The sequence below is a fragment of the Hemiscyllium ocellatum genome, chromosome 12, assembly GCF_020745735.1.
Source record: "Hemiscyllium ocellatum isolate sHemOce1 chromosome 12, sHemOce1.pat.X.cur, whole genome shotgun sequence".
Lineage (NCBI taxonomy): Eukaryota > Metazoa > Chordata > Chondrichthyes > Orectolobiformes > Hemiscylliidae > Hemiscyllium > Hemiscyllium ocellatum.
In genome coordinates, this window is record NC_083412.1 from 85,465,517 (window position 1) to 85,489,998 (window position 24,482).

The following is a 24,482-nucleotide window of genomic DNA, read 5'->3' on the forward strand; positions in this document are numbered from 1 at the left end:
GCCCAAAAACTGCATGAATTCATGTAAAACTTTTTAGATTAGAATCAATCTAAACATTATGGTACAGAGAGAGAACACAGGGGGCTAATACCTTCAACATATTGTCTAGCTAACACCAATTTTTACAATTAACCTGAGAATGCGACTTCTTAAAAAAAGGTTTTGTGATTTACACATAAAAGAAGTAAAACTATGATGGTATTCAAATAGATGGAAGACTCAACAGACAATCAAGGTATTTTTCAATGTATAATTTCAGTTACATCACACTGTAAATTTTTGCTATAAGTTCTGTACCTTACAGTTGTGCCCTTCATAACCACCTGATGAAGGAGCAGCGCTCCAAAAGCTAGTGTGCTTCCAATTAAACTTGTTGGACTATAACCTGATGTTGTGTGATTTTTAACTTCATATTTTTATGTTAATCAATGGATTTCAATATAGAAAACATGTCCCTATCCATTTCGCTAGTTTGTCAATTTAAAGAAAATAATAGAATGTGGCCCTTGTGAGTTTGTTAGATATTGTAAATTGTTTATCCTAATGATTACTGAAGTAAGGAAGGAGAATCATTAAAAAAAAGTCCATCACTCCCTCTGGGATTGTCAGCATGTCCCATTTAAAACAGAGGGGATCATCAGCATGTCCCATTTAAAACATAGGGGAGGAAAATTTTTTTTCTATCAGAAGGTTGAGAGTCAAAATGCAATAGGTGCAAAATCTGTAAACATTTTTAAAATGGAGGTAGATAGATTCTTGCTTACCGAGGAGACAAATGGTTATTGGGCCTATGCAGGAATGTAGAGTTAAGGTTAAAATCAGATCAACCATTATCTTATTGAATGGGGAAGCAGACTTCAAGAGCCAAGTGACCTAGATTTGTTCTTTGTTCATGCCTTCTTATCTAGAATCATATGGTGCGATTCATAACCTGAGCTTCAGGATGAATGAGTTAGAATTCAATAAAGTTTGATTCATTCCAGTTTTAAACAAATAAGATGTTTTGTTTATATGGAACATATATTTGTTAACAGTAAATAAACCAAGGGGAAAAGGAAGGTGCTGGTGGCAGGTTTATAGAAAGGAGAGTTGCTTGATATTGTTCTTTCGACTGGCTCCATTCAGAATCGTCAGCTGGTGTATTTAGTTGAAATCTTTTTCCATCCACTCTGGCCAGAAAGGTGTTGAGAATTGGTGAAAAGTCATTTGGCCTTTGGGCCTCCAGTAAAGACTGGGATGTGTTTGCCTGGTTGTCCCAGTTGGGCTTCAGCTAATGAGGTATAGGCTGGTGCAAAAACATATCTAGGATTTCTATAGGGGCCCTGAAGAGGTACTCTTTAGCAAGCCATCCAATTATTATTGCATCTCAATGTTATCAGCTGAACCCAAAATGCACATGTTAGAGTTTTGGAATCATAATACAAAAGTGAGCCTTTGTCCCACTGAGAATCACTGATAAAACCACTCTAATCTACACTAGTCCCACCTTCCAGCACTTGGCCCACAGCCTTGAATATTATGACACTACAAGTGTTCATCCAGGTACTTTTTAAAGGTAATGAAGTTTCCTACTCCCAAGAAATGCATTCCAGATCCCTTCTAGGTGAAAAGATATTTTGTCAAATCTCTCTAAACCTCCTGCCTTTCACATTAAATTATATGCCCCCTTGTTCTTGACCATCAACTGTGGGGAAAACTGCTCTCTATCCATCCTGTCCATCCTCATAATCTTTTACATGTCTATCCAGACTCCCTCAGCCTTCTTTCCTCAACCCAAGCTTCTCCAGCCTCTCTTCATTGCTGAACTGCTCCATCCCAGGCAACATCCTCCTGCCATTTCCTTTGCACTCCTCCATTCAGTGAAATCCTATCCCTCTGATGGTGTGGTGATCACAAGTACAGGCAGTATTCTAGCTGTGGCCTCACCAAAGCTCTCGACAGCTTCTACATGACCTCCCTACTCCTATAATCTATAACATGCCTGAAAAAGGCAAGTCTCCCCTATACCTTCTTAACAACCATATTAAACTATCCTGTCACCTTCAGGGATCTGTGAACAAGTACCTCAAGATCCCTGTTTCTCTGAACTTCCTATTGTCCTGCCATTCACTGACTACTCCCTTATCTTGTTAATTCTTCCAAAGTGCATCACCTCATTTTTCTTTTGTAAACCCACTGCTCAGGGTGTTCATAGGCCTGGCTTCCATCCTAGTACTGACTTGATCTGTCTTCCACAATCAAATAAACATGGGCATCTTCGACAAAATAAAACAAAAAATTGCGGACGCTGTAAATCTGAAACAACACGGAAATTGCTGGAAGGTGTTCTGAAGAGGGGTCACTGGACTCAAAATATTGACTTTGCTTTCTTCCCACAGATGCTGTCAGACCTGATGAGTTTCTCTAGCAATTTCCACGTCTGAATGGGCATCTTCAGCTTTGTGTAGCCATACTTATACCAACTTCTTTGGGAAGTCCTTAACATTTGCTGCAGAAAGCAGCAAAAGTTGCTCCTTCCCCCACTCCATGAACCCACTTCTACAGCTATGGGTGATGGTTCTGAAGGGGTTAATATTTATTACATTGGTTCATCCACTGATGTGATTGGAGATGGGGAGGTCCACTCTAGATTTCAGATGTATCTGTACCAGCTCCCTAAGATCCAAGTAATTATACCTGACCAAATGTAGTTCGAATTCTTGTTATCACCCAACTACCCCACACCATATGAGAAAATGACCTCAAACATTTTGCCAGCACAGCAGACCTGTCAGGTATTGTTAAAACCACTGTCATGATTAATGGTAATCATGTTATCATGTTAATTGTGTTAATTAACCTCAAAGAATTTCTCTTGACATGGTTAAGCACCAAGCTGGGAAGCTAGGGAGGAGGTGTTGGAGCCTTTGGCTTTGATCTTTGAGTTGTCATTGTCTACAGGTTCAGTACCAGAAGACTGGAGGATTGCAAATGTTATGCCCTTGTTCAAGCAGGGCAGTAGAGATGACCCAGGTGATTATAGACCAGTGAGCCTTCTGTCTGTTGTAGGAATAGTTTTGGAAAGGATTATGAGAGATGGAATTTGTGGGTAACATGATGGCTCAGTGATTAGCACTGATGCTTCACAGCGCCAGAGACCCAGGTTCAATTCCCGCCTCAGGTGACTCTCTGTGTGGAGTTTGCACATTCTCCCCGTATCTGCGTGGGTTTCCTCCGGGTGCTCCAGTTTCCTTCCACAGTCCAAAAAATGTGCAGGTTAGGTGAATAAGCCATGCTAAATTGCCTGTAGTGTTAGGTGTAAGGGAATGCGCTTCGGCGGATCGGTGTGGACTTGTTGGGCTGAAGGGCCTGTTTCCACACTGTAAGTAATCTAATCTTATAATAATCTAGCAAGCAACAATTTGATTGCAGATAGTCAACATGGTTTCGTCAAGGGCAGGTCATGTCTCACAAACTTCATTGAGTTTTTTGAGAAGGTGACCAAGCATGTAGATGAGGATAGGGCAGTTGATGTGGTGTACATGGACTTCAGTAAAGCCTTTGATAAGGTTCCACATGGTAGGCTGTTGGAGAAAATGCAGAGGCATAGGATTGAGGATGATTCAGCAGGTTGAAGGGGGACTTGGATAAAATGCAGAATTGGGCTGAGACGTGGCAAATGGAGTTCAATGCAGATAAATGTGAGGTGCTTCACTTTGGGAAGAATAACAGGAAGGCAGAATACAGGATCAATGGAAAGATTCTTGGTAGTGTGGATGTACAGAGGGATCTTGGAGTTCATGTACATACATCCCTGACAGTTGCCACCCAGGTTGATAGTGCCATTAAGAAGGCATACAGTGTGTTAGGTTTTATTGGTAGAGGGATTGAGTTCCGCAGCTGTAATGACATGCTGCAAGTATACAAAACGCTGGTGCGGCCACACTTGGTATATTGTGTACAGTTCTGGTCGCCCCATTACAGGAAGGGTGTAGAAGCATTGGAAAAGGTCCAGAGGAGATTTACCAGGATGTTGCCTGGTCTGGAGGGAAGGTCTTATGAGGAATGGCTGAGAGACTTGGATCTGTTCTCATTGGAAAGAAGAAGGCTAAGAGGCGATTTGATAGAGACATACAAGATGATCAGAGGATGAGATAGGGTAGACAGTGAAAGTCTACCCTTTTTTCCTGGGATGATGACGTCAACTTGTACAAGGGGGCATAGTTACCCATTGAGGGGTGATAGATTTATGACAGATGTCAGAGGCAGGTTCTTTACGCAGACAGTGGAGAGGGTGTGGAATGCCCTACCTGCCAATGTAGGTAACTCAGCCACATTAGGGAGATTTAAACAATCTTTGAATAAGCACATGGATGATAATGGGATAGTGTAGGGGGATGAGCTTAGATTAGTTCAGAGGTCAGCACAACATCGAGGGCCAAAGGGCCTGTTCTAAGCTGTATTGTTCTATGTGCTAAGCCTGATTTAATTTGTCTACACCCAACAGTAAATGCTGAATTATCCACTGTACTAGGAATCAGAGTAGGCCATTTGGCCCCTCAAGTCTGCTCTGCTACTCAATAAGATCATGGCTGATCTGTTTGTATTTTGAGTTCTACATTCCCAACAACCACGGATAATCCTTGATGCCCCTGCCTAATAAGAATCTATCTCACTCTGCCATAAAATATTCAATATTCTTGCCTCCACTGCCCCTTGAGACCGAGAGTTTCAAAGCTACACTCTGACAGAAAATAAATCTTCTTCTCATTTCCGTCCTACAATGGTGGCTCCTAATTATTAAATAGCATTCCCCAGTTTGGATGCATTCACAATCAAATACATCTTTGCCACTTCGACCTTGTCAGCTGCATTCAGGATCTTATAAGCTTCAATCAAGACCAGAGAAATCACCCCTGTCTATCCAGCCTTTCCTGATAAAGCAACCTGCTTATTCCAGGGAACAATCCAGTAAATCTCTCTAAACCAAGACCATTAAATTTACATCCTTCCTTAAGTAAGAAGACCAAAGCTGCATTTAGTAATCCAAATGTGGTTTCACAAAAGACTTGTATCACTGAAGCATAATATCCTTACTTTTATGTTCAATTTGTCATGTAATAAAGGATAGTGTACATTATCCTTGTTAATTAATTGCTATACTTGCATGCTAACTGCATCTCGGCATTCTGTAGTCAGTCTCCAGTTCATTATTCCAGCCAAAGTGAATAACTTCACGTTTTTTTCCCCACACTATACTCCATCTGCCAGATTTTTCCAAGTCACTCAACCTATCCACATCCACCTGCCAGCTCTTTATGTCTTCTTTACAACATAATTTTCTATCTACTTTTGTGTCATTTACAAATTAAGATTTCATGCTTTTGCTCCCCTTAACTAAGTCATTGATATAGAATGCAGGCAGTCGCGCACGATCTATCACTAAGTCGTCATGCTTTCGCATAGACTCCCAACGGTGTGGAAGCAGCCAATAAATCCATTGAGACCACACCAACTCTTCAAAGAGCATCCCACCAGACCCACCCCCTCCTTATAACTCTGCATTTCACACGGATTATCCACCTAACCTGTACATCTTTGGGCTGTGGAAGGAAACCAGAGCACCCAGAGGAAACCCATGCAGATACGGAGAGAATGTGCAAACTCCACAAGACACTTGCCTGAAGCTGGAATTGAACCTGGGATCCTGTTGTTGCGAGGCAGCAGTGCTAACCACTAAGCCAAAATCCATTCTGGCTTTACAGGACCACTACCAGCTGCACCTTACCCGCGACTTCTCATAACCACTGGAACGGGTGAATGGCTAATCGTCTTCCTATTCCTACGGCAATTTCTGTTGGAAAGTGGAGATAAGGTCTGAGCCAAGGCTTAGGAAGCCTGATGGTTTATCCATGTTTGTGGACATTCCATCGCACGTTACCTCTCTGAAATCTTGCACTAATGACAAAAGCTTGGTGGAACTTTCTCGACCAGCGAAATGCTATACTTATCTCTTCCTATTTTGCATTCAGTGCCATAAACCAACCAAAGATTAAAGTGAATTTAACCAACCCTGATGTGTAAAACAAGCTCATTGGTGAGTCTACTGGATAAATGTTGGAAGGATGCCATTTTCTTCTTCAGCAGTGGCCTATGGAGAGGGAAAAAGAGAGAGAGATTTAAAATACTTCAAAGAAGTTGGCACATGTAACAAAGAACAGTACAGCACAAGAACAAGCCCGTCGGTCCATCAAGACTGCACTGACACATGATATCTTTCCAAACTAAAAGACCCTTTGCCTCTACATGTCTGTATCCCTCTATTCCCTGTCCATTAATGTATTTATCAAGATGCCTCTTAAGAATTGCTCTCCTATCCGCCTACACAACCTCCTCTGGCAGCACGTTCATACAGTCATCATCATAGAGATCTACAGCATGAAAACAGGCCTCTCAGCCCAACCTGTCAATGCCGTCCACTGCACACAATGGAACAAAATGGGAGAGCACTAAAATTCTTCATTTTATCAGAACATAAAGCTCAAAGGGGAAATGGAAATATGGGATAAGAATGAAGTAGACTTGCTACACCCGCCCGAAAATGGACAGAAGTTGCCCATCCCAAACCAAGGAAGCTTGAACAAAGAATTTTTTTATCCATTTGGATCTGAATCAGGTAACTGAGGTGAAAGTTCACCATCTAAACCATAGTACCACCCAACTGACAATGTGAGAGGCCTTTCCAGACACTTATCATCCTTGGTGTGAAAAATTTGTCTCTCACATCCCCTTTAAACTTACCCCCCTCTTGCCTTAACCATATGCCCCCTAGTAATTGACATTTCTATTCTGGGAAAAAGACTCTGACTACCCATTCTATCCTTGCCTCTCATAACTTTGCAAATGTTATCAGTTCACCTTTCATTCTCTGACACTCAAATCATTCAATGTCTTATGTTCCTCCCAATGAATCAATTCCAAACCTTTTTTTAAAACTCAAATAGGAGAATAAACAATGGCATAGCGTCCCTCAAACAGTGTAATGAATCTCTAGCATTATTCAAAGCTGAACAAGAAAGTACTTCCAATATCTGCCCAAATGACTCTGTTAACTTACTTCTTAAACAGGTGCCATGGTCACTTATTTCACTGCTGTCTCGGAGACCATCCTTTGTGAAAACTGACCACATTTTTCACCACTACATTTTAAATTTAGTACTTTTTTGACTGTACCGTGCTTCACTAAATTCTGAAGTTGTAAAAGGATCGGGGTAATTGCAAACTCCTTCCCAAGCTTCAAGCTAAACCATTGTGAAATGCACATGGGTGGAACTTGTTCACACCTTTCTCCATAGGGAGGCACCACCTGCATTCAAAGCCAAAAAGCTAAGGCACTGGTTGGTATGATTTAAGGTTTAGGAAGCACAAAGCATGTGTAAAAGTCCCACCCAGAGAACTAGCTGCAACTTATTCACACTTTTGAAATTAGCTGGGGTTAACTGGGATGAAGCCATGTGACATTTGGGAGACAGTGGTGTAGAGGTGTTGTTGCTAGACCGTTAATGACCCAACAGACTTGGATTCAGAACTGTGCCACGTCAGCGGCTGGAATTTAAAAGAATTTAATAATTCTGCTAGATAAAGCAATCCTCATTAACAGTGACTGTGTAACGACAGTCATTAATAGTCCATCTGTTTCATTAATTTCCTTTCATCAACATGTCTCTCCAGTCACACAATAATGTGGCTGACTCTTAAATTCAGAGGAGGTGATGGCCAAGTGGTGTTGTTGCTGGACTGTTAATTCAGCGACCCAGGTAATGCTCCAGGGACCCAGGTTAGAATCCCACTACAGTAGATGATGGAATTTAAATTCCATAAAAATCTAGAATTAAGATTCTAATGTTGACCTTGAATCCATTGTTGATGGCTGGGGCAAAACCAATTTGGTTAACTAATATTCTTCAGGGAAGGAAGCTACCATCCTTTCCTACATGTGATTCTAGACCCAAAGCAATATGAGTTACCCTTAACCACCCCCTCTGGGTGATTAGCGATGAGCAATAAATGGTGGTCTAACCAGTGGCACCCACATCCCGTGAATGAAGGAAACCAGTTTGCCCTCAAGTCATTTACTTCAAACTCAGTTATGTTGGGCAACAAGTCTGGCCTTGCCAGTGATGCCCACATCCCATGAAAGAATACAAGAACAGTCTTTATTGATGACCTCAGTGCACCGCCATCAAACATTCAAACAAGAACTATAGATCCAGCAGCATGGAGCCTTAGCCTCAATCTTTCTGACAGACTGTAATCTTTAGAGTTAATATCCTATTGATCACCCATTAAGAAGGTCTCTAGTTTGTCAATTCTATGGTAATGTTCAAATGATGAAACAGAGATTGTGTTTCAGCTGCTTTGTTTGGAAGAACAAAATGGGTTTACCTAAAATGAACATTGTCATTGAAAAATGCAATTTCCTTCTCCAGTGCATTAGCCAGGGATGTATTTGCGCTTAAATCATGCTGCCCACGACACTTAATGAGCATGTAGCCTTTCCGAAGAGGAACTATTTGATTGTTGATGATTTTAAGAATGTCTTCCTCCGTGTCATGATCAATCAAGTCCGGTTTCGTAAGAACCCCTAACGAGAATAATACAACATTCAGTGATTGACCATCCATTCTTCGATTCATTATTGCTATTCTAATTGACAGTCCTATCTGATGCTGTATTAACATGATAGTAGAAAGCAGGACTCCATTTTGAAGCGTATTAACAAACTACCTTTTGAGCAGAATCTCCTTGGAGATGAAGGGCAAAGGTTAGATCTTTGTTGTAATCCAACTGTCCGAGTGGGATGGAAATCCCTGTACCTGGTGACCGTGCAGGTCCCAAATGAAAAGACTGAGGTGCCTCAATAAAGTTTGCAGTGGGAAATACAACATTTCTTTCATCATACTCCAAGAGCCAGGTAACCCTTCTCCCTACTTTGCATATTTCCATGGAATCCTGTCCTTCTTCCAACATGCTACAATTATTTACATGCCATCTGCTTTCCTTGTATAGTAATTAAGTATTTCATTGTATTCAGATGGTGGTGAAGAAGGGATTCATTTCTGCCCCTATAATTGGGAAGAGACTGAAACTGTTTCTAAGGTGCATATCTGCCTTTATAAATTTGAGCTTACAAATATATAAAAGTTTAGGTTCCAGGTTTGTTCCTTCCCGGTTCTTGGAATTGTAGCTATATTGATCCACCATTTCTTCATTAATTTGACCCATAGCTATCGTTCTTCCCTAAATCTCAGATCTTCTATTTGCTATTTGCCCCTTCCCTCCCTCCTTCTTCTCCATCAAGCCCTCATTCCCACTCATCGCCTCTCTGGCCACTTCCTTATCTTTGCAGTTTGGAAACAGAAATGAATCATTATCCAAAAGATTTTCTTTGGGAAAAGGCCTGTAAAAGACTGGGGGATAGTATTAAATGAGGTGACTTAAAAGGAGCTAGTAAAAGCACAGTAGCTTGACTGGCCTTATTCTGGCTATAACCATCCTGAGATTCTAAAGTCTATTATTATTCGGTTTTCTTTCGCTTTGCTGATTCTGATTGTACTCTTGTTTAATTTTTCGATGCTGCTGTTCATTATTCTACCATTCACATGTAGATTGAGCTTCTTTACTGATCCTGTTACTACCTCCTTTTTTGCTTCACACCATGAAATCTAGCTTACACCTTTCACAATCATTCCACTTTGGTCATTTTTCACCTTGCTACTTGCTCAAAAAGATCGTTGAGTTGAAACATCAACTGTCTCCCGGAATCCCAGATTTACATATTAATGAACCGAAACCTGTAATCCATTCTAAAAGACGAAAGACTTAACACACAATTGAGGTGTGTTAAATATTTTGTTTGCATGACATTGCAACATTTTTGCTATAAATTCTGTGTCTTATGGTCCTACTCCACAACCACCTGATAAAGGAGCAGTGCTCTGAAAGCTAGTGCTTCCAAATAAACCTGTTGGACTATAACCTGGTGTTGTGTGATTTTTTTTAACTTTTCCCACCCCAGTCCACCACCAATCTCTCCACACACTGATTTAATGTCTTTCTTGAGCATCTTGTTAATGATTGGTTTGGGAAATATTGTGGGAAATGCTTTTCTCCAGCTGTTGTTAGAGTGAACTGTTGGAAAAGGGCAGGAAGAATTTGTGTCTAGTGCCCACACAGGAGGGAGAGAAAGTGATAAAAAGTTTTCAAGCAATGACCTGGCTAAAAGCCGAGTGCACAGCATCATCCAAATAAAACCACATCTATTCAAACAATGTTGTATTTCGATTTACCCAGTGTCCTGTCTCCTCTCGGATCAACTTCCTGAGCCATTTTCAATGCCTCTGTGGTCGCAATGTCCACATTACAGGCGATGACAACCAAGATGATTGTTTCTTCTTTTTCAATGTAGGTGTGGATCAGCTTTTTGATCTAGAAAATAAATTAAATCTAACCATTTATTTCCAACACTTGGAATGGGTGCGATGACATGTTTCTGGGAAGTAGTGGCAGATGTATTTTTCGAATTACGTTGCAGCGATTTATTGTCCAGTCCATCGTGGCGCTAAGGAAGGGGACAAATTTCTTCTTGAAGTGATTGCATTTGTGGCTGACTTGGTTGCACAGATAAGGACAGGAATTTTTGTTTGACAGGAGGTTGGGTGCCTTTGGAGCTCTCTTCCTCAAAAGGCAGTCTTTGAACATTTCTAGGGCAGTGTAGATTGATTCCTGATCAGCAAGGAGGCCAAAGGTTATTGGGGCATAAGTGGGTTGTAGATCATCCCAGATCATACTGAATGGTCAAGCAGGTTTGAGGGGCTGAATGGCCTAGTTCTGTTCCTCGATTGTATGCTTGGGTTGCTTTCTCACTTTAAAGATACCTATTTATGCTTTATAACTATTTTCAGAGGGTATTTGGAGTCCAACTATATATTTAAAATTCTTGAAGAGTATAACTGGGGGCAAATACTTTCCCAGTTACAGAACCCCTACAATGTGGAAGGCCATTTAGCCCATCAAATCCACACCAACCCTCTAAAGAGCATCCCGAGATGCTCGTAAAATCTACGAGAATCAAAACTTCATGAGGAAATTGAGACCAAATTAACAATTGGGTCTCAAGTTCAATTTCTGAAAAATAAAGTGAGCAACCTTTGCTACCGATGTAACGGGGGAAAGGGGAAGGGAAGCAGGGGACACATATTTGGAGACAGCCGTAAGAAGCTGGGTTTGCCAATGACATCATTGGCTTGAGAAATAGGCAGTTGGAAACTCAGGAGTATTTCCAGTGCCAATTGGATGGGCAGCTGTGAGGTTCCTGAAGTGGCTGAGTTGTCCATCTAAGACTGTCCAAGTGTGCTATTCTTGATTCTGGAAAGCAAAGGTGTAAGGTGCACAATTGTACTCAAGCTCCACGTTCAGGGCCAGTGTCTGAAGGAGCTTCTGAAATCAAATACCTAACTGGAATTAAGGTTATGGTGAGACTATAGAGTGATAAGCTAAAGCACAATTGTGAAGAATTTATCCTTCTGTAGCACATGTTATCAGTAGGCAAGGTTACCATGTTTCCAATGTCCTGAGGCTGGTTCCCAATAGGGACCCTGATGATTCCAGGCAGGTCGATTAAGGTCAGGTTTGGAGCACAAGGTGATTCCACTTGGAGGCTGATCAGTTCTGAACTTATCCCAGCTTTTCCAGCTAAGTGTTTCTGGGCTGCATCAAAATAAAAGTGTTATTTAGGATAGAACTGCAATATGAGATGGTATCATCCCCATGTTGTGTGCACATATGAGATTGTATGACATCCTGGTGGAAACACTGAACTCAGGGCCACCACTGACTGAAGATACAATGGCCATTGGATCTCGGATTTCCGTGCTGTGCTAATGGGCCAATGGGCCTTTTCCTGTACCATAGACTCTCTATCAATAGACACATAGACCTAGACTCAATACATCGGCCAATACAACGAATGACCAGAACTGGCAACTGGAAGCAGCAGGAATGGAACCAAATAAATTCCAGTAGACACAGTACAGCAGCACTTCAGAGGAAGCTCCAAAGCACTGAATATGCTGCCGAGACAGGGGACTAAACGTCTGCAAATCAACCTCACAGCTCGCTGAACATACCCACAACCACGGTACCATCGACTTCAATGACTGTTGCACCATTTACTCAATAGCCCTGCTCTCACCAAAATACATGAGCTCTTGGTTGGGCAACATTACCATGTTCAAGTTTTAATTGAGGCGATCAAATCTCTTCACGGCCTCACCATTGTCTATTTCTGTCACTTCTTTCAGCTTTGCACAGAATACAAATCAAAATACAGAATGCAGTAAACCTTGCATGTTATTTATAAGTTTCCCTTGAATCCTGCATATTGCAACAGATAGTATTTATTCACTTGCTGAAATGTTCATAATTGTACCTTGCATTATTTTACTCTGCTTTTATTTTCGTGATTGTCTATAGCTTTGTTTCAAAACATGATTATTTTTTGATGGCATGATTTTTCAAGAAACCAGATATCTCTCTGCATGTCTTTCTGTCTAAACCTTCTGGAATACCCACTGTCCTCAGATTCTAGCTCCTTAAGCATTCTTTTTGGTTGTACCTACAGCTGTTTGGGCCCTGGGCTCTGGAATTGTTTCACAGCCTCTCCATGCTCTCTGTATCAATCTTCTCCTAGAAGTTGGTCTTTGAGCCTACCTCCTCAACCTAGGTTTAGATCAGCTCTTTATGTAGCTCAGAATCCTGCAAAACACCCCAAGAGTTAGCACTGCTGCCTCACAGCGTCAGAGACCCGGGTTCAATTCCCGCCTCAGGCAACTGTCTGTGTGGAGTTTGCACATTCTCCCCGTTTCTGCGTGGGTTTCCTCCGAGTGCCCCCGTTTCCTCCCACAGTCCAAAGATGTGCAGGTTAGGTGAATTGGCCAGGTTGGGTGAAGGGGTAAATGGAGGGGAATAGATTTGGGTGGGTTGCTCATCGGAGGGTCGGTGTGGACTTGTTGGGCCGAAGGGCCTGTTTCCACACTGTAAGTAATCTAAAAAAAACATGTTGGACCATGTTAAAGGTGCTAGTTGATGGTTGTTGAAAGAAATAAATGGTTGTCCTGTATTCTGCAGTGCAAGATCTCCCAGTGCATTGGCTTTAAAGACAGACTCAAGGAAATCTTGGATGAAGGTGCTGGAAAGATACACTCTTATTATGTTCCTCCAAGCACAGTACTTAAAGAGCAATAATGGAATATGACGTGAAACCAATCCATGTCAGAATTTGGAGTGGTTTTCTTCTGATTCTCATGAAAGCACTCAATTGAGGTTACTCACAAGAATATCACATTGAACTCTTGCAACAGAACCTCCAATAAACCAGAAGGTTTTAATCCAGATAGCCTGGGTTATATTTGAGTTCATGTCACTTAGGTGCGTAACTCACTGCATTATCTATTTCCAATCTCCCCTCCACAACACAATGCAGAATGCTTTCTCTCTCGTGTATTTCATCTGTTCAAATGAATTAAAAATGTGAATTACTCTTATACATTTTGTACCTTTCTTAATCTCTTCTTCAATGTCTTGTGGGGTGTTCAGTGTTAGACTCACATCTCCATAACTTAATCGTCCTTTCCATTGTGATCCCAGTGTCCCATTCTTCATTTTCAACTCCAGCGGGCACCTGGTCACGATACCTGACATAAAACATAATAACGGGATTCACCCGCTCAGTTAATTTCTCCAACATGACTGTACATTGGGCCACTGGAAGCAGTGCAAAAGCTGGGACGATGCAGAGGCCACAGACCACAAGACGTCAATGGTTTGAATCTCAGATTGGCATTGCATCAGCAAATTGCGCCCTGGAAATCTTACGTGGGCCTCAGCACCTAGGATGCCCTATGAACTGCCACCACATGTTTCTGGTGAGGAAGGTCACCAGCACGATGCCTTTCAGTCATCCCATCACCATACTCCACCAGAATATCAAACAGCCCATCATTACTCAGTATCAAGACCCGCATATGAAACATTGCGTTGGGGTGCCAGGGAATTGGTGCTGTCTACAGAAATTGTGCACAACAACCTGGACAAAAGCATATGGGGACTAAACCTTCGCTTCCATTGGGATGCAGTGGAGGCCATAGTAGATTGGCTGCCCATCAAACCTCCTATCCAATCAGGGTTGAAGATAATTGAAATTTGCATGGGGTGGATGGCAGACAGTCTGTTGTTTGTGTTCACATCATGTGAAGTTGAATGTTATCCTAAATGGGAAACAAAGGTCAATTGCATAGTGGTAGAAATCGAACAGAGTCATTGCCGTTTCCACTTTCTGATGTGTCTACCTCTTTGCTTCCCCAAACAATGTTCAATCAGTGTGCCACAAACTATATCCTCAACTACACCTTCATTTCTGTCTATTGCAAGCCACACTGCTTCCCCACATCTCAGAAAATTGACGTTGATATCTTCATTTATTCTTCGAAATGCCTCACTCCACCTTATTGCAGTAATCCGAGTGAGCTTCCTAGACTCCTCCCCTGATTCTGTTCCAATGGAAAAGTGAATAATGTTAGTTATTTATTGGATATGGGTACGGCTGGCTTGGTCAACATTGATTGGCCAACCCTAATTGCCCTTGAGAAGCTCGTGAGCCTGCCTTATTGAACTGCTGCAGCTGTTGGGGTGGAAGGACATCCTCAATGTTCCTAGGAAGAAAGCTCCAGGGTATGACTCAGTGATAATGGCGGAATGTCGATACACTTGTGTCACAAATGTCACTTGCTTTTGATCTTGTGGACCAGATGAGATTCAATTTATACACTGGAACCCTGGCTGGGTGCATTCCCCAGACAGGCTCCTCGCTCTGCTTTCCCCAAATATGTGACAGTCTCCCATGAACTCCCCCACTCTTCAGTCAAAATTACAGGGTCCAACATGGTATGTAGCTCTGCAGAAATGTGCTGCCTCACTCTCCAACACATTTCCTTGAGTTCTACAGCAGAAGGTGACACTCACATTGCCACAATCCACACCATGGTCCCAAATCCACCATTCAACCCTCATACTGTGGCACTAATCTGATTCACCTCAGTGAACTGAGTGAACAAGGGGTCCTGCATGTATGTCTAGGCTTGATCTATGGATTGCGGTGGTAAATGTTCCAATTTTCTCATAGTTGACACCTCTCCCACTCTTCGCCCCTGCTCCTGTATATCGGAAACACTCACAAGTTGATAATCAATCTGGATCAGCAGCAATATGAACATACCCTCTTTGGCCATCAACACGTGGGGTTGGACTTGAACTTGGAGCTTCTAGCTTAGAGACAGGGACACTACTCACTGCACCACAAGACCTCCCATCTCCAACTCTACTTAGTTAAATAAATGTTTCCAATCATTGGGAAAGTGTCTCCACTAACAGAGTGGGAGAATGGAATTTTAATGAACACACTACATACTTGAACTCAACTGGCTAACATCAAAGGCACAGAGAATAATCACAACACATTTCATACCAGTTCCCCGGGGCAGGGCCACCTCAGACAGCATCTCCAGCACTGAGCTTTTCCCTGAGCTCTGGTCTCCAATTACCACGATGGTGGGTAATGGTAAGTCCTTATTCAAGCCCAGTTTCCTCAGGGAATCAATTAGATCAATGTAAGGACGAATTTTCTCTTCATACTCCGTGTATAACAGGTTGGCCATTTCCTGAAAACAGAACAGTTCAATCAAGATTCCACAATTTGTCGTCTTCGAGTGGTTGGAAGGTGTTTATCATGTGTCTAGATTAGAGTGGTGCTGGAAAAACACAGCAGGTTAGGCAGCATCCGAGGAGCAGGAAAATCGACGTTTCAGGCAAAAGCTCTTCATCGATTTTTCCTGCTCCTCAGATGCTGCCTGACCTGCTGTGCTTTTCCAGTACCACTCTAATCTAAACTCTGGTTTCCAGCATCTGCAGTCCTTGCTTTTACTTAGGTGTTTATCATGTGCATAGTTCCACTTCCTTACACTAAAGAAAAACCAATAGAACTGCAGATGCTGTATGTCAGAAACAAAAACAGAAGTTGCTGGAAAAAGGTCTGGCAGCGTCTGTGAAGAGAGAAATCAAAGAAGGTGACATTTTCCGAGCTACCATTAGTTCTGAGGAAGTGTCACCGGAACCAAAATGTTAACTTTGATATCTCTGCACAGATGCAGCCAACCTTCCAGAGCTTTTCCAGCAACTCCTGTTTTTGTTTCCACTTCTTCACATGGTGGTTCAGAAGGTACTGCTCTCAGCTCTGAATCAGACAGTTATGGGCCCACAGTGACCTAGTCCCCACCCCTCCCCCATCCCTTCAATTAAAACCTGAGCACTAAATCTAGGTGGACACTCGGACTGCAGTGCTGAGGGTGTGCTGCACTGTCAGAGGCTCTGTCATTCAGAAAGAGAAATCAAAGCGAGGTGTTATTCCCCGTTGAGATGGAGAGATCCCATGTCACTGGTTAAAGAAGAAGTTGGGCTTAATCCCTGGCTATTCTTAATCCTCGACTAACCCGAACGTCAGCTCATCTGGTCTCTTCTGTAGTTGCTGTTTGTGGAATCTTACTGTGCACAGTTTGGATGTTGGGTTTCCTATTTTACCTCAGTGACCATTTTTGTTGGCTGTAGAAGCAATTTGATACATTCTGTAGTCCTCTCTCTAAGTTAAAAATTAAAACTAAATCCAAGGCAATAGCTTTGAGTGAAAGAACCTCATATCCTTCAAATTAGCGATGTGTGATCTTTCACATTATCTTGAAGGTGGATGCTGCCTCAGTTTAACATGTTGTGAGAAAACCGTTCCAAATTTAAAGTAGCGATTGCCAATGGGGAGACACAAGGCCATGTGGGATAATCCAAGCCCCCCGGTCTTGTCAGGCTGCAAATATTGGGAAATATGTCTGAAAATATCTGGTCATCTGCTTGCTCTTCAGCGTTAGCTCTATCTCTCAGTTGATCCACAGATGTGACTGCTCTATTTCCTGAATTACAATAGCAATGTTCAGACTATGATAGCTAAGTGGTTGTGTTGCTGGACAAGTAATACAGCCGTTGGAGCTAATGAGTTTGAGAGCTGAAGGATATAATTGAGTTGACTGAACAAATCTGGATTGAAGCTGATCTCAACTACTGTGACCATAAGCCAAAAAAATGACTGCTATTAAAACCCATATCTAATTTTTCTTTCGGATGGGAAATCTGTCATAGACTTTCTGGTCAGGCTTGTATGTACCTCTCAATCCACAGCACAAGCACCTGCCTTCTGTAATGGCCTGACAACACTGGAAGGCACTCAGTTGTGTCAAACAGCTGGCTAGAAATTTAGAACAATGGTTCAAGAAGGCAAGTCACGTTATTGTGGGCAACTATGGACCATCAAAATAGGCTGGTCTTTACTCTTAAATAAGTTTGAAACGATTGGCTGCACAGAGCTTTGTGATAATCTAAGGCCTAGAAAGATGCTGTATAAAACAGAGTTGTTCATAGGATCCCTACTGTGTGGAAACAGGTCATTCAGCCTGTCAAGTCCACACTGACCCTCAAATAGTGTCCCACCCAGACCCATCCCATCCCATCCCATCCCATCCCATCCCCGTAACTCTGCATGCACCATGGCTAATCCACCTAACTTACACAACCCTGGACAATTTACCATGGGCAATCCACCTAACCAACACATCTTTGTCCTGTGGGAGGAAACCAGAGCACCCAGAGGCAACCCATGCAGGCATGGGGAGAATATGTTGCCTCTACACAGACAGTAGCCCGTGAATTGAACCCAGTTCCCTGGTGCTGTGAGGCAGCAGTGCTAACTGCTGAGCAACCATCCCATTCCTTTCTTGCTGTGTTTACTCATATTTGGATGGACATATATATCCTTCCATTTTCGGCATAAAACCTCAGAAGCAATGCGAGAAAGAAGGGTGCCTTTAGGATTGCCTCTCCTGGGTCACTGAAAGTAGTTGAGAGAGTCTGGACTGAAATATTTGGCAATCCCCAGCATAACCACTAGATGGGGGTGTAGCCCACTCTGGGGACATAACTCCAAATGGATGAAGAACAAATTGGCAATAAGCCTTTGCTCAGAGCAGATATTGCGAGGTTAGAAAGGTCCAATTTACTTACCGCAATATTTCAAGCTTTCCTATCTCACCTAATAGTTTTTGTTTTTCGCTGTCCTCTACCTCTGAACGGATGGAGTACTTTGCTGAATGTTTTTCCACTGGCACATGTGTGTTGGATGTGAGTTAAAAATCACACAATACCAGGTTATAGTCCAACAGATTTATTTTGGAAGTACTAGCTTCCAGAGCACTGTACCTTCATCAGCTAGTACTTCCAAATAAAGCTGTTGGATGAGAACCTGGTGCTGTATGATTTTTAACCTTGTCCACCCCAAGGATAAAGATTAGATTAGAGATTAGATTAGATTAGATTACTTACAGTGTGGAAACAGGCCCTTCGGCCCAACAAGTCCACACCGACCCGCCGAAGTGCAACTCACCCATACCCCTACATTTACCCTTTACCTAACACTACGGGCAATTTAGCATGGCCAATTCACCTGACCCACACATCTTTGCACTGTGGGAGGAAACCGGAGCACCCGGAGGAAACCCACGCAGACACAGGGAGAACGTGCAAACTCCACACAGTCAGTCGCCTGAGTCGGGAATTGAACCCGGGTCTCAGGCGCTGTGAGGCAGCAGTGCTAACCACCGTGCCGCCCACAGATTAGATTCCCTTCAGTGTGGAAACAGGCCCTTCGGCCCAACAAGTCCACACTGACCCTCCGAAGAGTAACCCACCCAGACCCATTTCCCTCTGACTAATGCAGCTAACTCTGCGAGCAATTTAGCATGGCCAATTCACCTGATCTGCACATCTTTGGACTGTGGGAGGAAACCGGAGCACCCAGAGGAAACCCACACAGACACGGGAGAATGTGCAAACTCCACACAGACAGTCACCCAAGGCTGGACTCAAACCTGAGACACTGGTGCTGTGAGGCAGTAGTGTTGACCACTGAGCCACCGTGCAGTGGAGATCAGAGTTGAAACGTGTGGTGCTGGAAAAGCACAGCAGGTCAGGCAGCATCCGGGGTGCAGGTGAATCGACGTTTCGAGCATAAGTTCCTGATGATGAGCTCCTGTTCCACAGATGCTTCCTGACCGGCTGTGCTTTTCCAACACCACACTCTTCGACCGCCCCAGTCCAACACCGGCACCTTCACATCTTGAGGTGCTTATTCAGCTGGCTATTTGAGCATAGAGACATCGCAGTATTTTAAATCTTGTTCTCAGGATGTGAGGCTTACCATCGATGCTGGCAATCATTGACCATCCCAGTTTGCCTGAGAAGATGTTGGCAGATCTCCTTTGCCTTTGGAAGGAGTTTAATATTATTAACGTGGCAAGCCAGTCAACAACAAGATTAGTTTGAGAAATCATACATTAGCTAGGCTATCTAATGATTGCAGAGCCCTTTCCATAAAGTGAACTCCTGTTGCTGGGCTTTTACAGATGCTTTCTTTGACCAGGTCTACTTCTGCAGGATTTTAACTTTCTTTTCCAAGGGGCGTTCAAATCCAGAAATGGTTACGTGACCTTGGATTTCCCATCTCTATACGAACCATAGTTAAGAATGAACCAAACCTCACCTGAACCCGTGTGGACTTCAGGCCTGAAGTTATCCGTCAGAAACTCTACAGGTGACACTCTTAAGTAAACTGGAATGAGAAGTTCCGCCCTTTCCTAGAAACGAGAATTCGAGGGGTGTAGGCAAGTTAAGCAGGCGAAGTCTCGGCAGAGGGAATACAATGAGGGAAAATGTGAGGCAATACACTTTGACAGAAGCAGCTGAATATTATTTTGATAGAGAAACCTGCAGTACAGAAGATTTGATGGTTCTCATGTGTCAATCAGAAGAAGCTAACATAGTTTGGCGTTAGTAGGGATGACAGTGGGATGTTGGAAGGATGTGAAAGCATTGGAAAGGGTGCACAGCAGATTTACCAGGATGTTGCCTGGTATGGAGGGAATGTCTTATGAGGAAAAGCTGAGGGACTTGAGGCTGTTTTCGTTAGAGAGAAGAAAGTTGAGAGGTGACTTAATAGAGACATACAAGATAATCAGAGGGTTAGATAGGATGGACAGTGTGAGCCTTTTTCCTCGGATGGTGATGGATAGCACAAAGGAATATACCTTTAAATTGAGGAGTGATAGATATAGGACAGATGTCAGAGGCAGGTTCTTTACTCAGGCAGTACTAAGGGTGTGGAATACCCTGCCTGCAACCGTAGTAGGTTAGAGTGATGCTGGAAAAGCACAGCAGATCAGGCAGCATCAGATGAGCAAGAAAATCAACGTTTCAGGCAAAAGCCTTCTTTCCACCCCAGATGCTCCCTGCCTTCATTCCTGAAAAAGGGCTTTTGCCCGAAACATTGGTTTTCCTGCTCCTCGGATGCTGTCTGCCCTGCTATGCTTTCCCAGCACCGCTCTAATCTAGACTCTGATCTCCAGCATCTGCAAATCCTTGTTTTTGCCATGTTGATTGCAACCATAGTAGCTTCGCCAACTTTAAGGGCATTTAAATGGTCACTGGATAAACATATGGATGGAAATGGAATAATGTAGGTTAGATGGGCTTCAGATTGGTTTTACAGGTCAGTGAAACATTGAGGACTGAAGGGCCTGTACTGCGCTGTCATGTTGTCCTTTATTTCAAATGGAATAGAGTATAAGAGTAGGGAAATCTGGCTAAAACTTGATAAGGATGAGCTTGTCTTCACGGGGCTTTAAAAGAATGAGAGATGACCTTGTTAAAACATAGAAGAATCTGAGGGGGCTTCGTACAGTAGACCTGGAGAGGTTGTTTCCCCTTGTGGGAACGCCTGGGAGCAGAGGGTATAATCTTAGAATAAGGGTTTGCCCAGCTCAGACAAAACTGAAGAGAAATGTCTTCTCTCAGAGGACAGTAAACTTGAGGAAGTGTCCACCACAAAGGGCTGGGTTGTAAAATATATTCAAGGCTAAGATAGAGAGACGTTTAATCAATAAGGATCAAGGGTTGTGAGGAAAAGTCAGGAAAGTAAACAATTAACAGATCCGTAACAATGTTTTTGAATAGTAGCCATGATGTAGAGGTGCCGGTGTTGGACTGAGGTGGACAAAGATAAAAATCACACAACACCAGGTTGTAGTCCAACAGGTTTATTTGGAAGCACTAGCTTTCGGAACGCTGCTCCTTCATCAGGTGGTTGTGGAACAGGATCATAAGATATAGAATTTGTAGCAAAAGATTACAGTGTCATGCAGCTGAAATGATATATTGAACAAACTTAGATTGCTATTAAGTCTTTCATCTTTTAGAATAGGTTGCAGGTTTCAGTTCATTAACGTATAATTCCCAGAAGTTCTTTTTAGTCACATTCCCAAGATAACTGAAGGTTTTATGTTTAAAAAAGTGACATCTCAGCTCAGACAATGCACTAAAGGTATGAGGTTAGAGTCTGTCTGTATCCCAATTGTAGAATTCATAGAGTCATAGAGTTGTACAGCATGGAAACAGACCCTTCGGTCCAACACGTCCATGCTGACCAGATATCTCAACCCAATCTAGTCCCATTTGTCAACAGTTGACCAATATCCCTCCAAACCCTTCCTATTCATATATCCATCCAGATGCCTTTTAAATGTTGCAATTGTACCAGCCTCCACCACTTCCTCTGGCAGCTCATTCCATACACATACCACCCTCTGTGTGAAAACGTTGCCCCTTAGGTCTCTTTTATATCTTTCGCCCCTCACCCTAAACCTATGCCCTCTAGTTCTGGACTCCCCAACCCCAGGGAAAAGACTCTGTCTGTTTATCCTATCCATGCCCCTCAGGATGTTATAAACCTCTATGACATCTCCCCTCAGCCTCCGCACTCCAAGGAAAACAGCCCCAGCCTGTTCAGCCCTGCCCTCTAGCTCAAATCCTCCAACCCTGGTGACATCCTTGGATTGATGGATTATGTCCGTCCATACAATTTATGGATCTTAAAACAGTGTGAAAGCGGGGACATTTCCTTTTTGATGGAATGAACTCAACAAAGAGGGCTGATTCCATTGTTAATTCTGTTGTATCCTGTGGTTTTATTTATCCCCACAGTTTCTGGTCCATGGTCATTCAGTGACTCCAGGAATGGGTGGAAGTGGGGGGTGGGGCAGATTGATACCATTCCATTATCACTGGCCACCCCCTATCCTGGCCCACCCCACAAGGTACAGGGAAAATCATGTGAACTGCCTTGTTTCCGCAAACATCTGACATCTCTGACAGCCTCTCACTTCCTGTGTTGTTTAATTCCCAGTGTGTCTTCTGCTTGCTCTAACAATCAAATGAGTCAAGAGGGAAGGCCGGGGGGTAGTGGGAATAAGGAGTGAGGGGGAGGGGAAGATGCAACGTAAGTACTTATTTAACTCCGCATTTGAGAGTTACACAGGACTGATTGAGGGAAATCAAAATAGAAGGTGGTAGACGTACCTGAGCAAATGGACCATCCAAAAAAGCTCTATCGCTTATTGATTCTGTTGAGTGCAGCAAAATGCAAAGTGCTCTGATCTCAGTCCCAGTTGTTCCTTTCGCCTTTTTGCTCTTCTATTCCTGATTCCCAAAGAACCGATAAACACTTTGTAGGAGAGATTTCGGACTGGAGGTGACTTTCTGACTTTCACTTTCAATTTCACGTAAATTGAACAGAAAGTTCCGTGCGTGACTCATTTCCTGTCAGCACCGGACTGCTAAGGGTTTTGTTTAAAAGGCAACACAGAGAGAGAGAGAGAGAAGAGGAACAAGGAAAGTTTAGAATGTAATGTTTTACTGTAAGGGGAACTGAATGCAAGAGTAGGGAGATTATGCTTCAGTAATGCAGACCATGAGTGAGACTGCACCTGGAGGATTGTGTACAGTACAGGTACTGATCACCGTGTTTACAGAAGGATGTCATTGTGTTGGAGAAAGTTGACTAATACCTGAAATGAATGGATTGCCCTCTGAGTAAAGGCTAAATAGGCTAGACCTGTATCCTTTTGAGATAAAAGGTTCAGAGGTGACTAAGTTGAAACAAAAGGTGCTGAGGGGTCTTGACCTTGTGGATATGATAAGGACAATGAGACCATAAGGAACAGGAGTAAGCCATTCTACACCTCAAGCCTTTTTGTGCCTTTAATAAAATCATGGCTGATTCATCATTCCTCACATCCACTTTCCTGCCACTTCCCCATAATCATTGATTTCCCCAATTGAACAAGAATTAATCTGTCTCAGCCTTAAATATACACAAGGTCTCTTCCACCACTGCTGTCTGTGACAGGGAGTTCCAAAGAAAAACTTCCCCCTTGTTTCAGTTTCAAATTGGTGTCCCTTTATTCTGACACTATGCCCACTGGTCTGAAACTATCCCATGACAGGAAACATCCTCTCGGGAATCTTGTATGTTTCAATGACATCATCTCTTATTCTTCTAAACTCCAGTGAATGGATCCCACTCCTCTTGTGGGAGAATCTAAAACTAGTGGTCTTAATTTAAAATATGAGGTAATCCGTTTGAGATAGAGGTATCAAAATATGGTTTCCTCTGAGAGAGGTGTCAGTCTTGAAAGTCCCTTCCTCAAAATGTAGTAGATGCAGAATCTTTAAATACTTTAAGGTAGTGATTCATAGACATTTGATACTTCACCAAGGGCACGAAAGATTACTGGCGATTTACAGGAATGTAAAATTGGGGTTAAAATCATATCAGCCACAATCTTATTGAATCCCTACAGCATGGAAGGTGGACATTTGGTCCATCAAGTCCACACTGACCCTCTGAAGAGCATCTCACCCGGATCCACCTCCTCTACCTGCATTTCATAGCTAACCCTCCCAGCTTGCAAATCCCTGGACACTATGGGTAATTTGGAGAATGTGAGGACTGCAGATGTTGGAGATCAGAGTCAAAACGTGTGGTGCTAGAAAAGCACAGCCGATCAGGCAGCATCCGAGGAGCAGGAGAGTCAATGTTTCAAGCATAAGCTCTTCATCAGGGATGTCATTGAAGAGCACAAGCAACAAGTTCTGCATTTGCTATCTGGGAGTTATTACAACATTTACATTCTATACAACTCCCGGATCCCTCGAATGTTCACACTCCCAAATCCTGTCCAGGGCTGGCTGGTAAGGAATGAAGAGTACACCTCCATAAAGCAGTCTGATAATGCACAATATGCAGACTGATACCAAACACGGGTACAGTGCATCACATGCATCCACTAGGGTGATCATTCACTAGACAGTTGGTCTTCTGAAGAGACCTTGAAGTGCAGGTTCATAGTTCCTTGAAAGTAGAGTCACAAGTTGAAAAGGTAGTGAAGAAGACAGTTGGT

At 42.9% G+C, this 24,482-nt stretch overlaps 1 protein-coding gene across 3 annotated transcripts in view; it reads right to left on the reverse strand.

Annotated features, from left to right (window-relative positions):
* LOC132821181 (interferon-induced GTP-binding protein Mx3-like) overlaps nucleotides 1–22,784 on the reverse strand; it is a 34,287-nt gene extending 11,503 nt beyond the window's left edge. The window contains exons 1-8 of one of the 3 annotated variants that reach the window (XM_060833815.1): nucleotides 22,600–22,784; nucleotides 19,730–19,823; nucleotides 15,563–15,755; nucleotides 13,596–13,733; nucleotides 11,597–11,748; nucleotides 10,329–10,467; nucleotides 8,425–8,623; nucleotides 6,052–6,130 (exon numbers count right to left, since the gene is read on the reverse strand). In XM_060833815.1, the coding sequence (XP_060689798.1) occupies nucleotides 6,052–6,130; nucleotides 8,425–8,623; nucleotides 10,329–10,467; nucleotides 11,597–11,748; nucleotides 13,596–13,733; nucleotides 15,563–15,752 (897 nt within the window). In that variant the 5' untranslated portion in view covers nucleotides 15,753–15,755; nucleotides 19,730–19,823; nucleotides 22,600–22,784. The remainder of the gene's footprint in view (nucleotides 1–6,051; nucleotides 6,131–8,424; nucleotides 8,624–10,328; nucleotides 10,468–11,596; nucleotides 11,749–13,595; nucleotides 13,734–15,562; nucleotides 15,756–19,729; nucleotides 19,824–22,599) is intronic. The other 2 variants (XM_060833816.1, XM_060833817.1) reach the window with 2 other exon arrangements.
* Nucleotides 22,785–24,482: the final 1,698 nt, after the last annotated feature.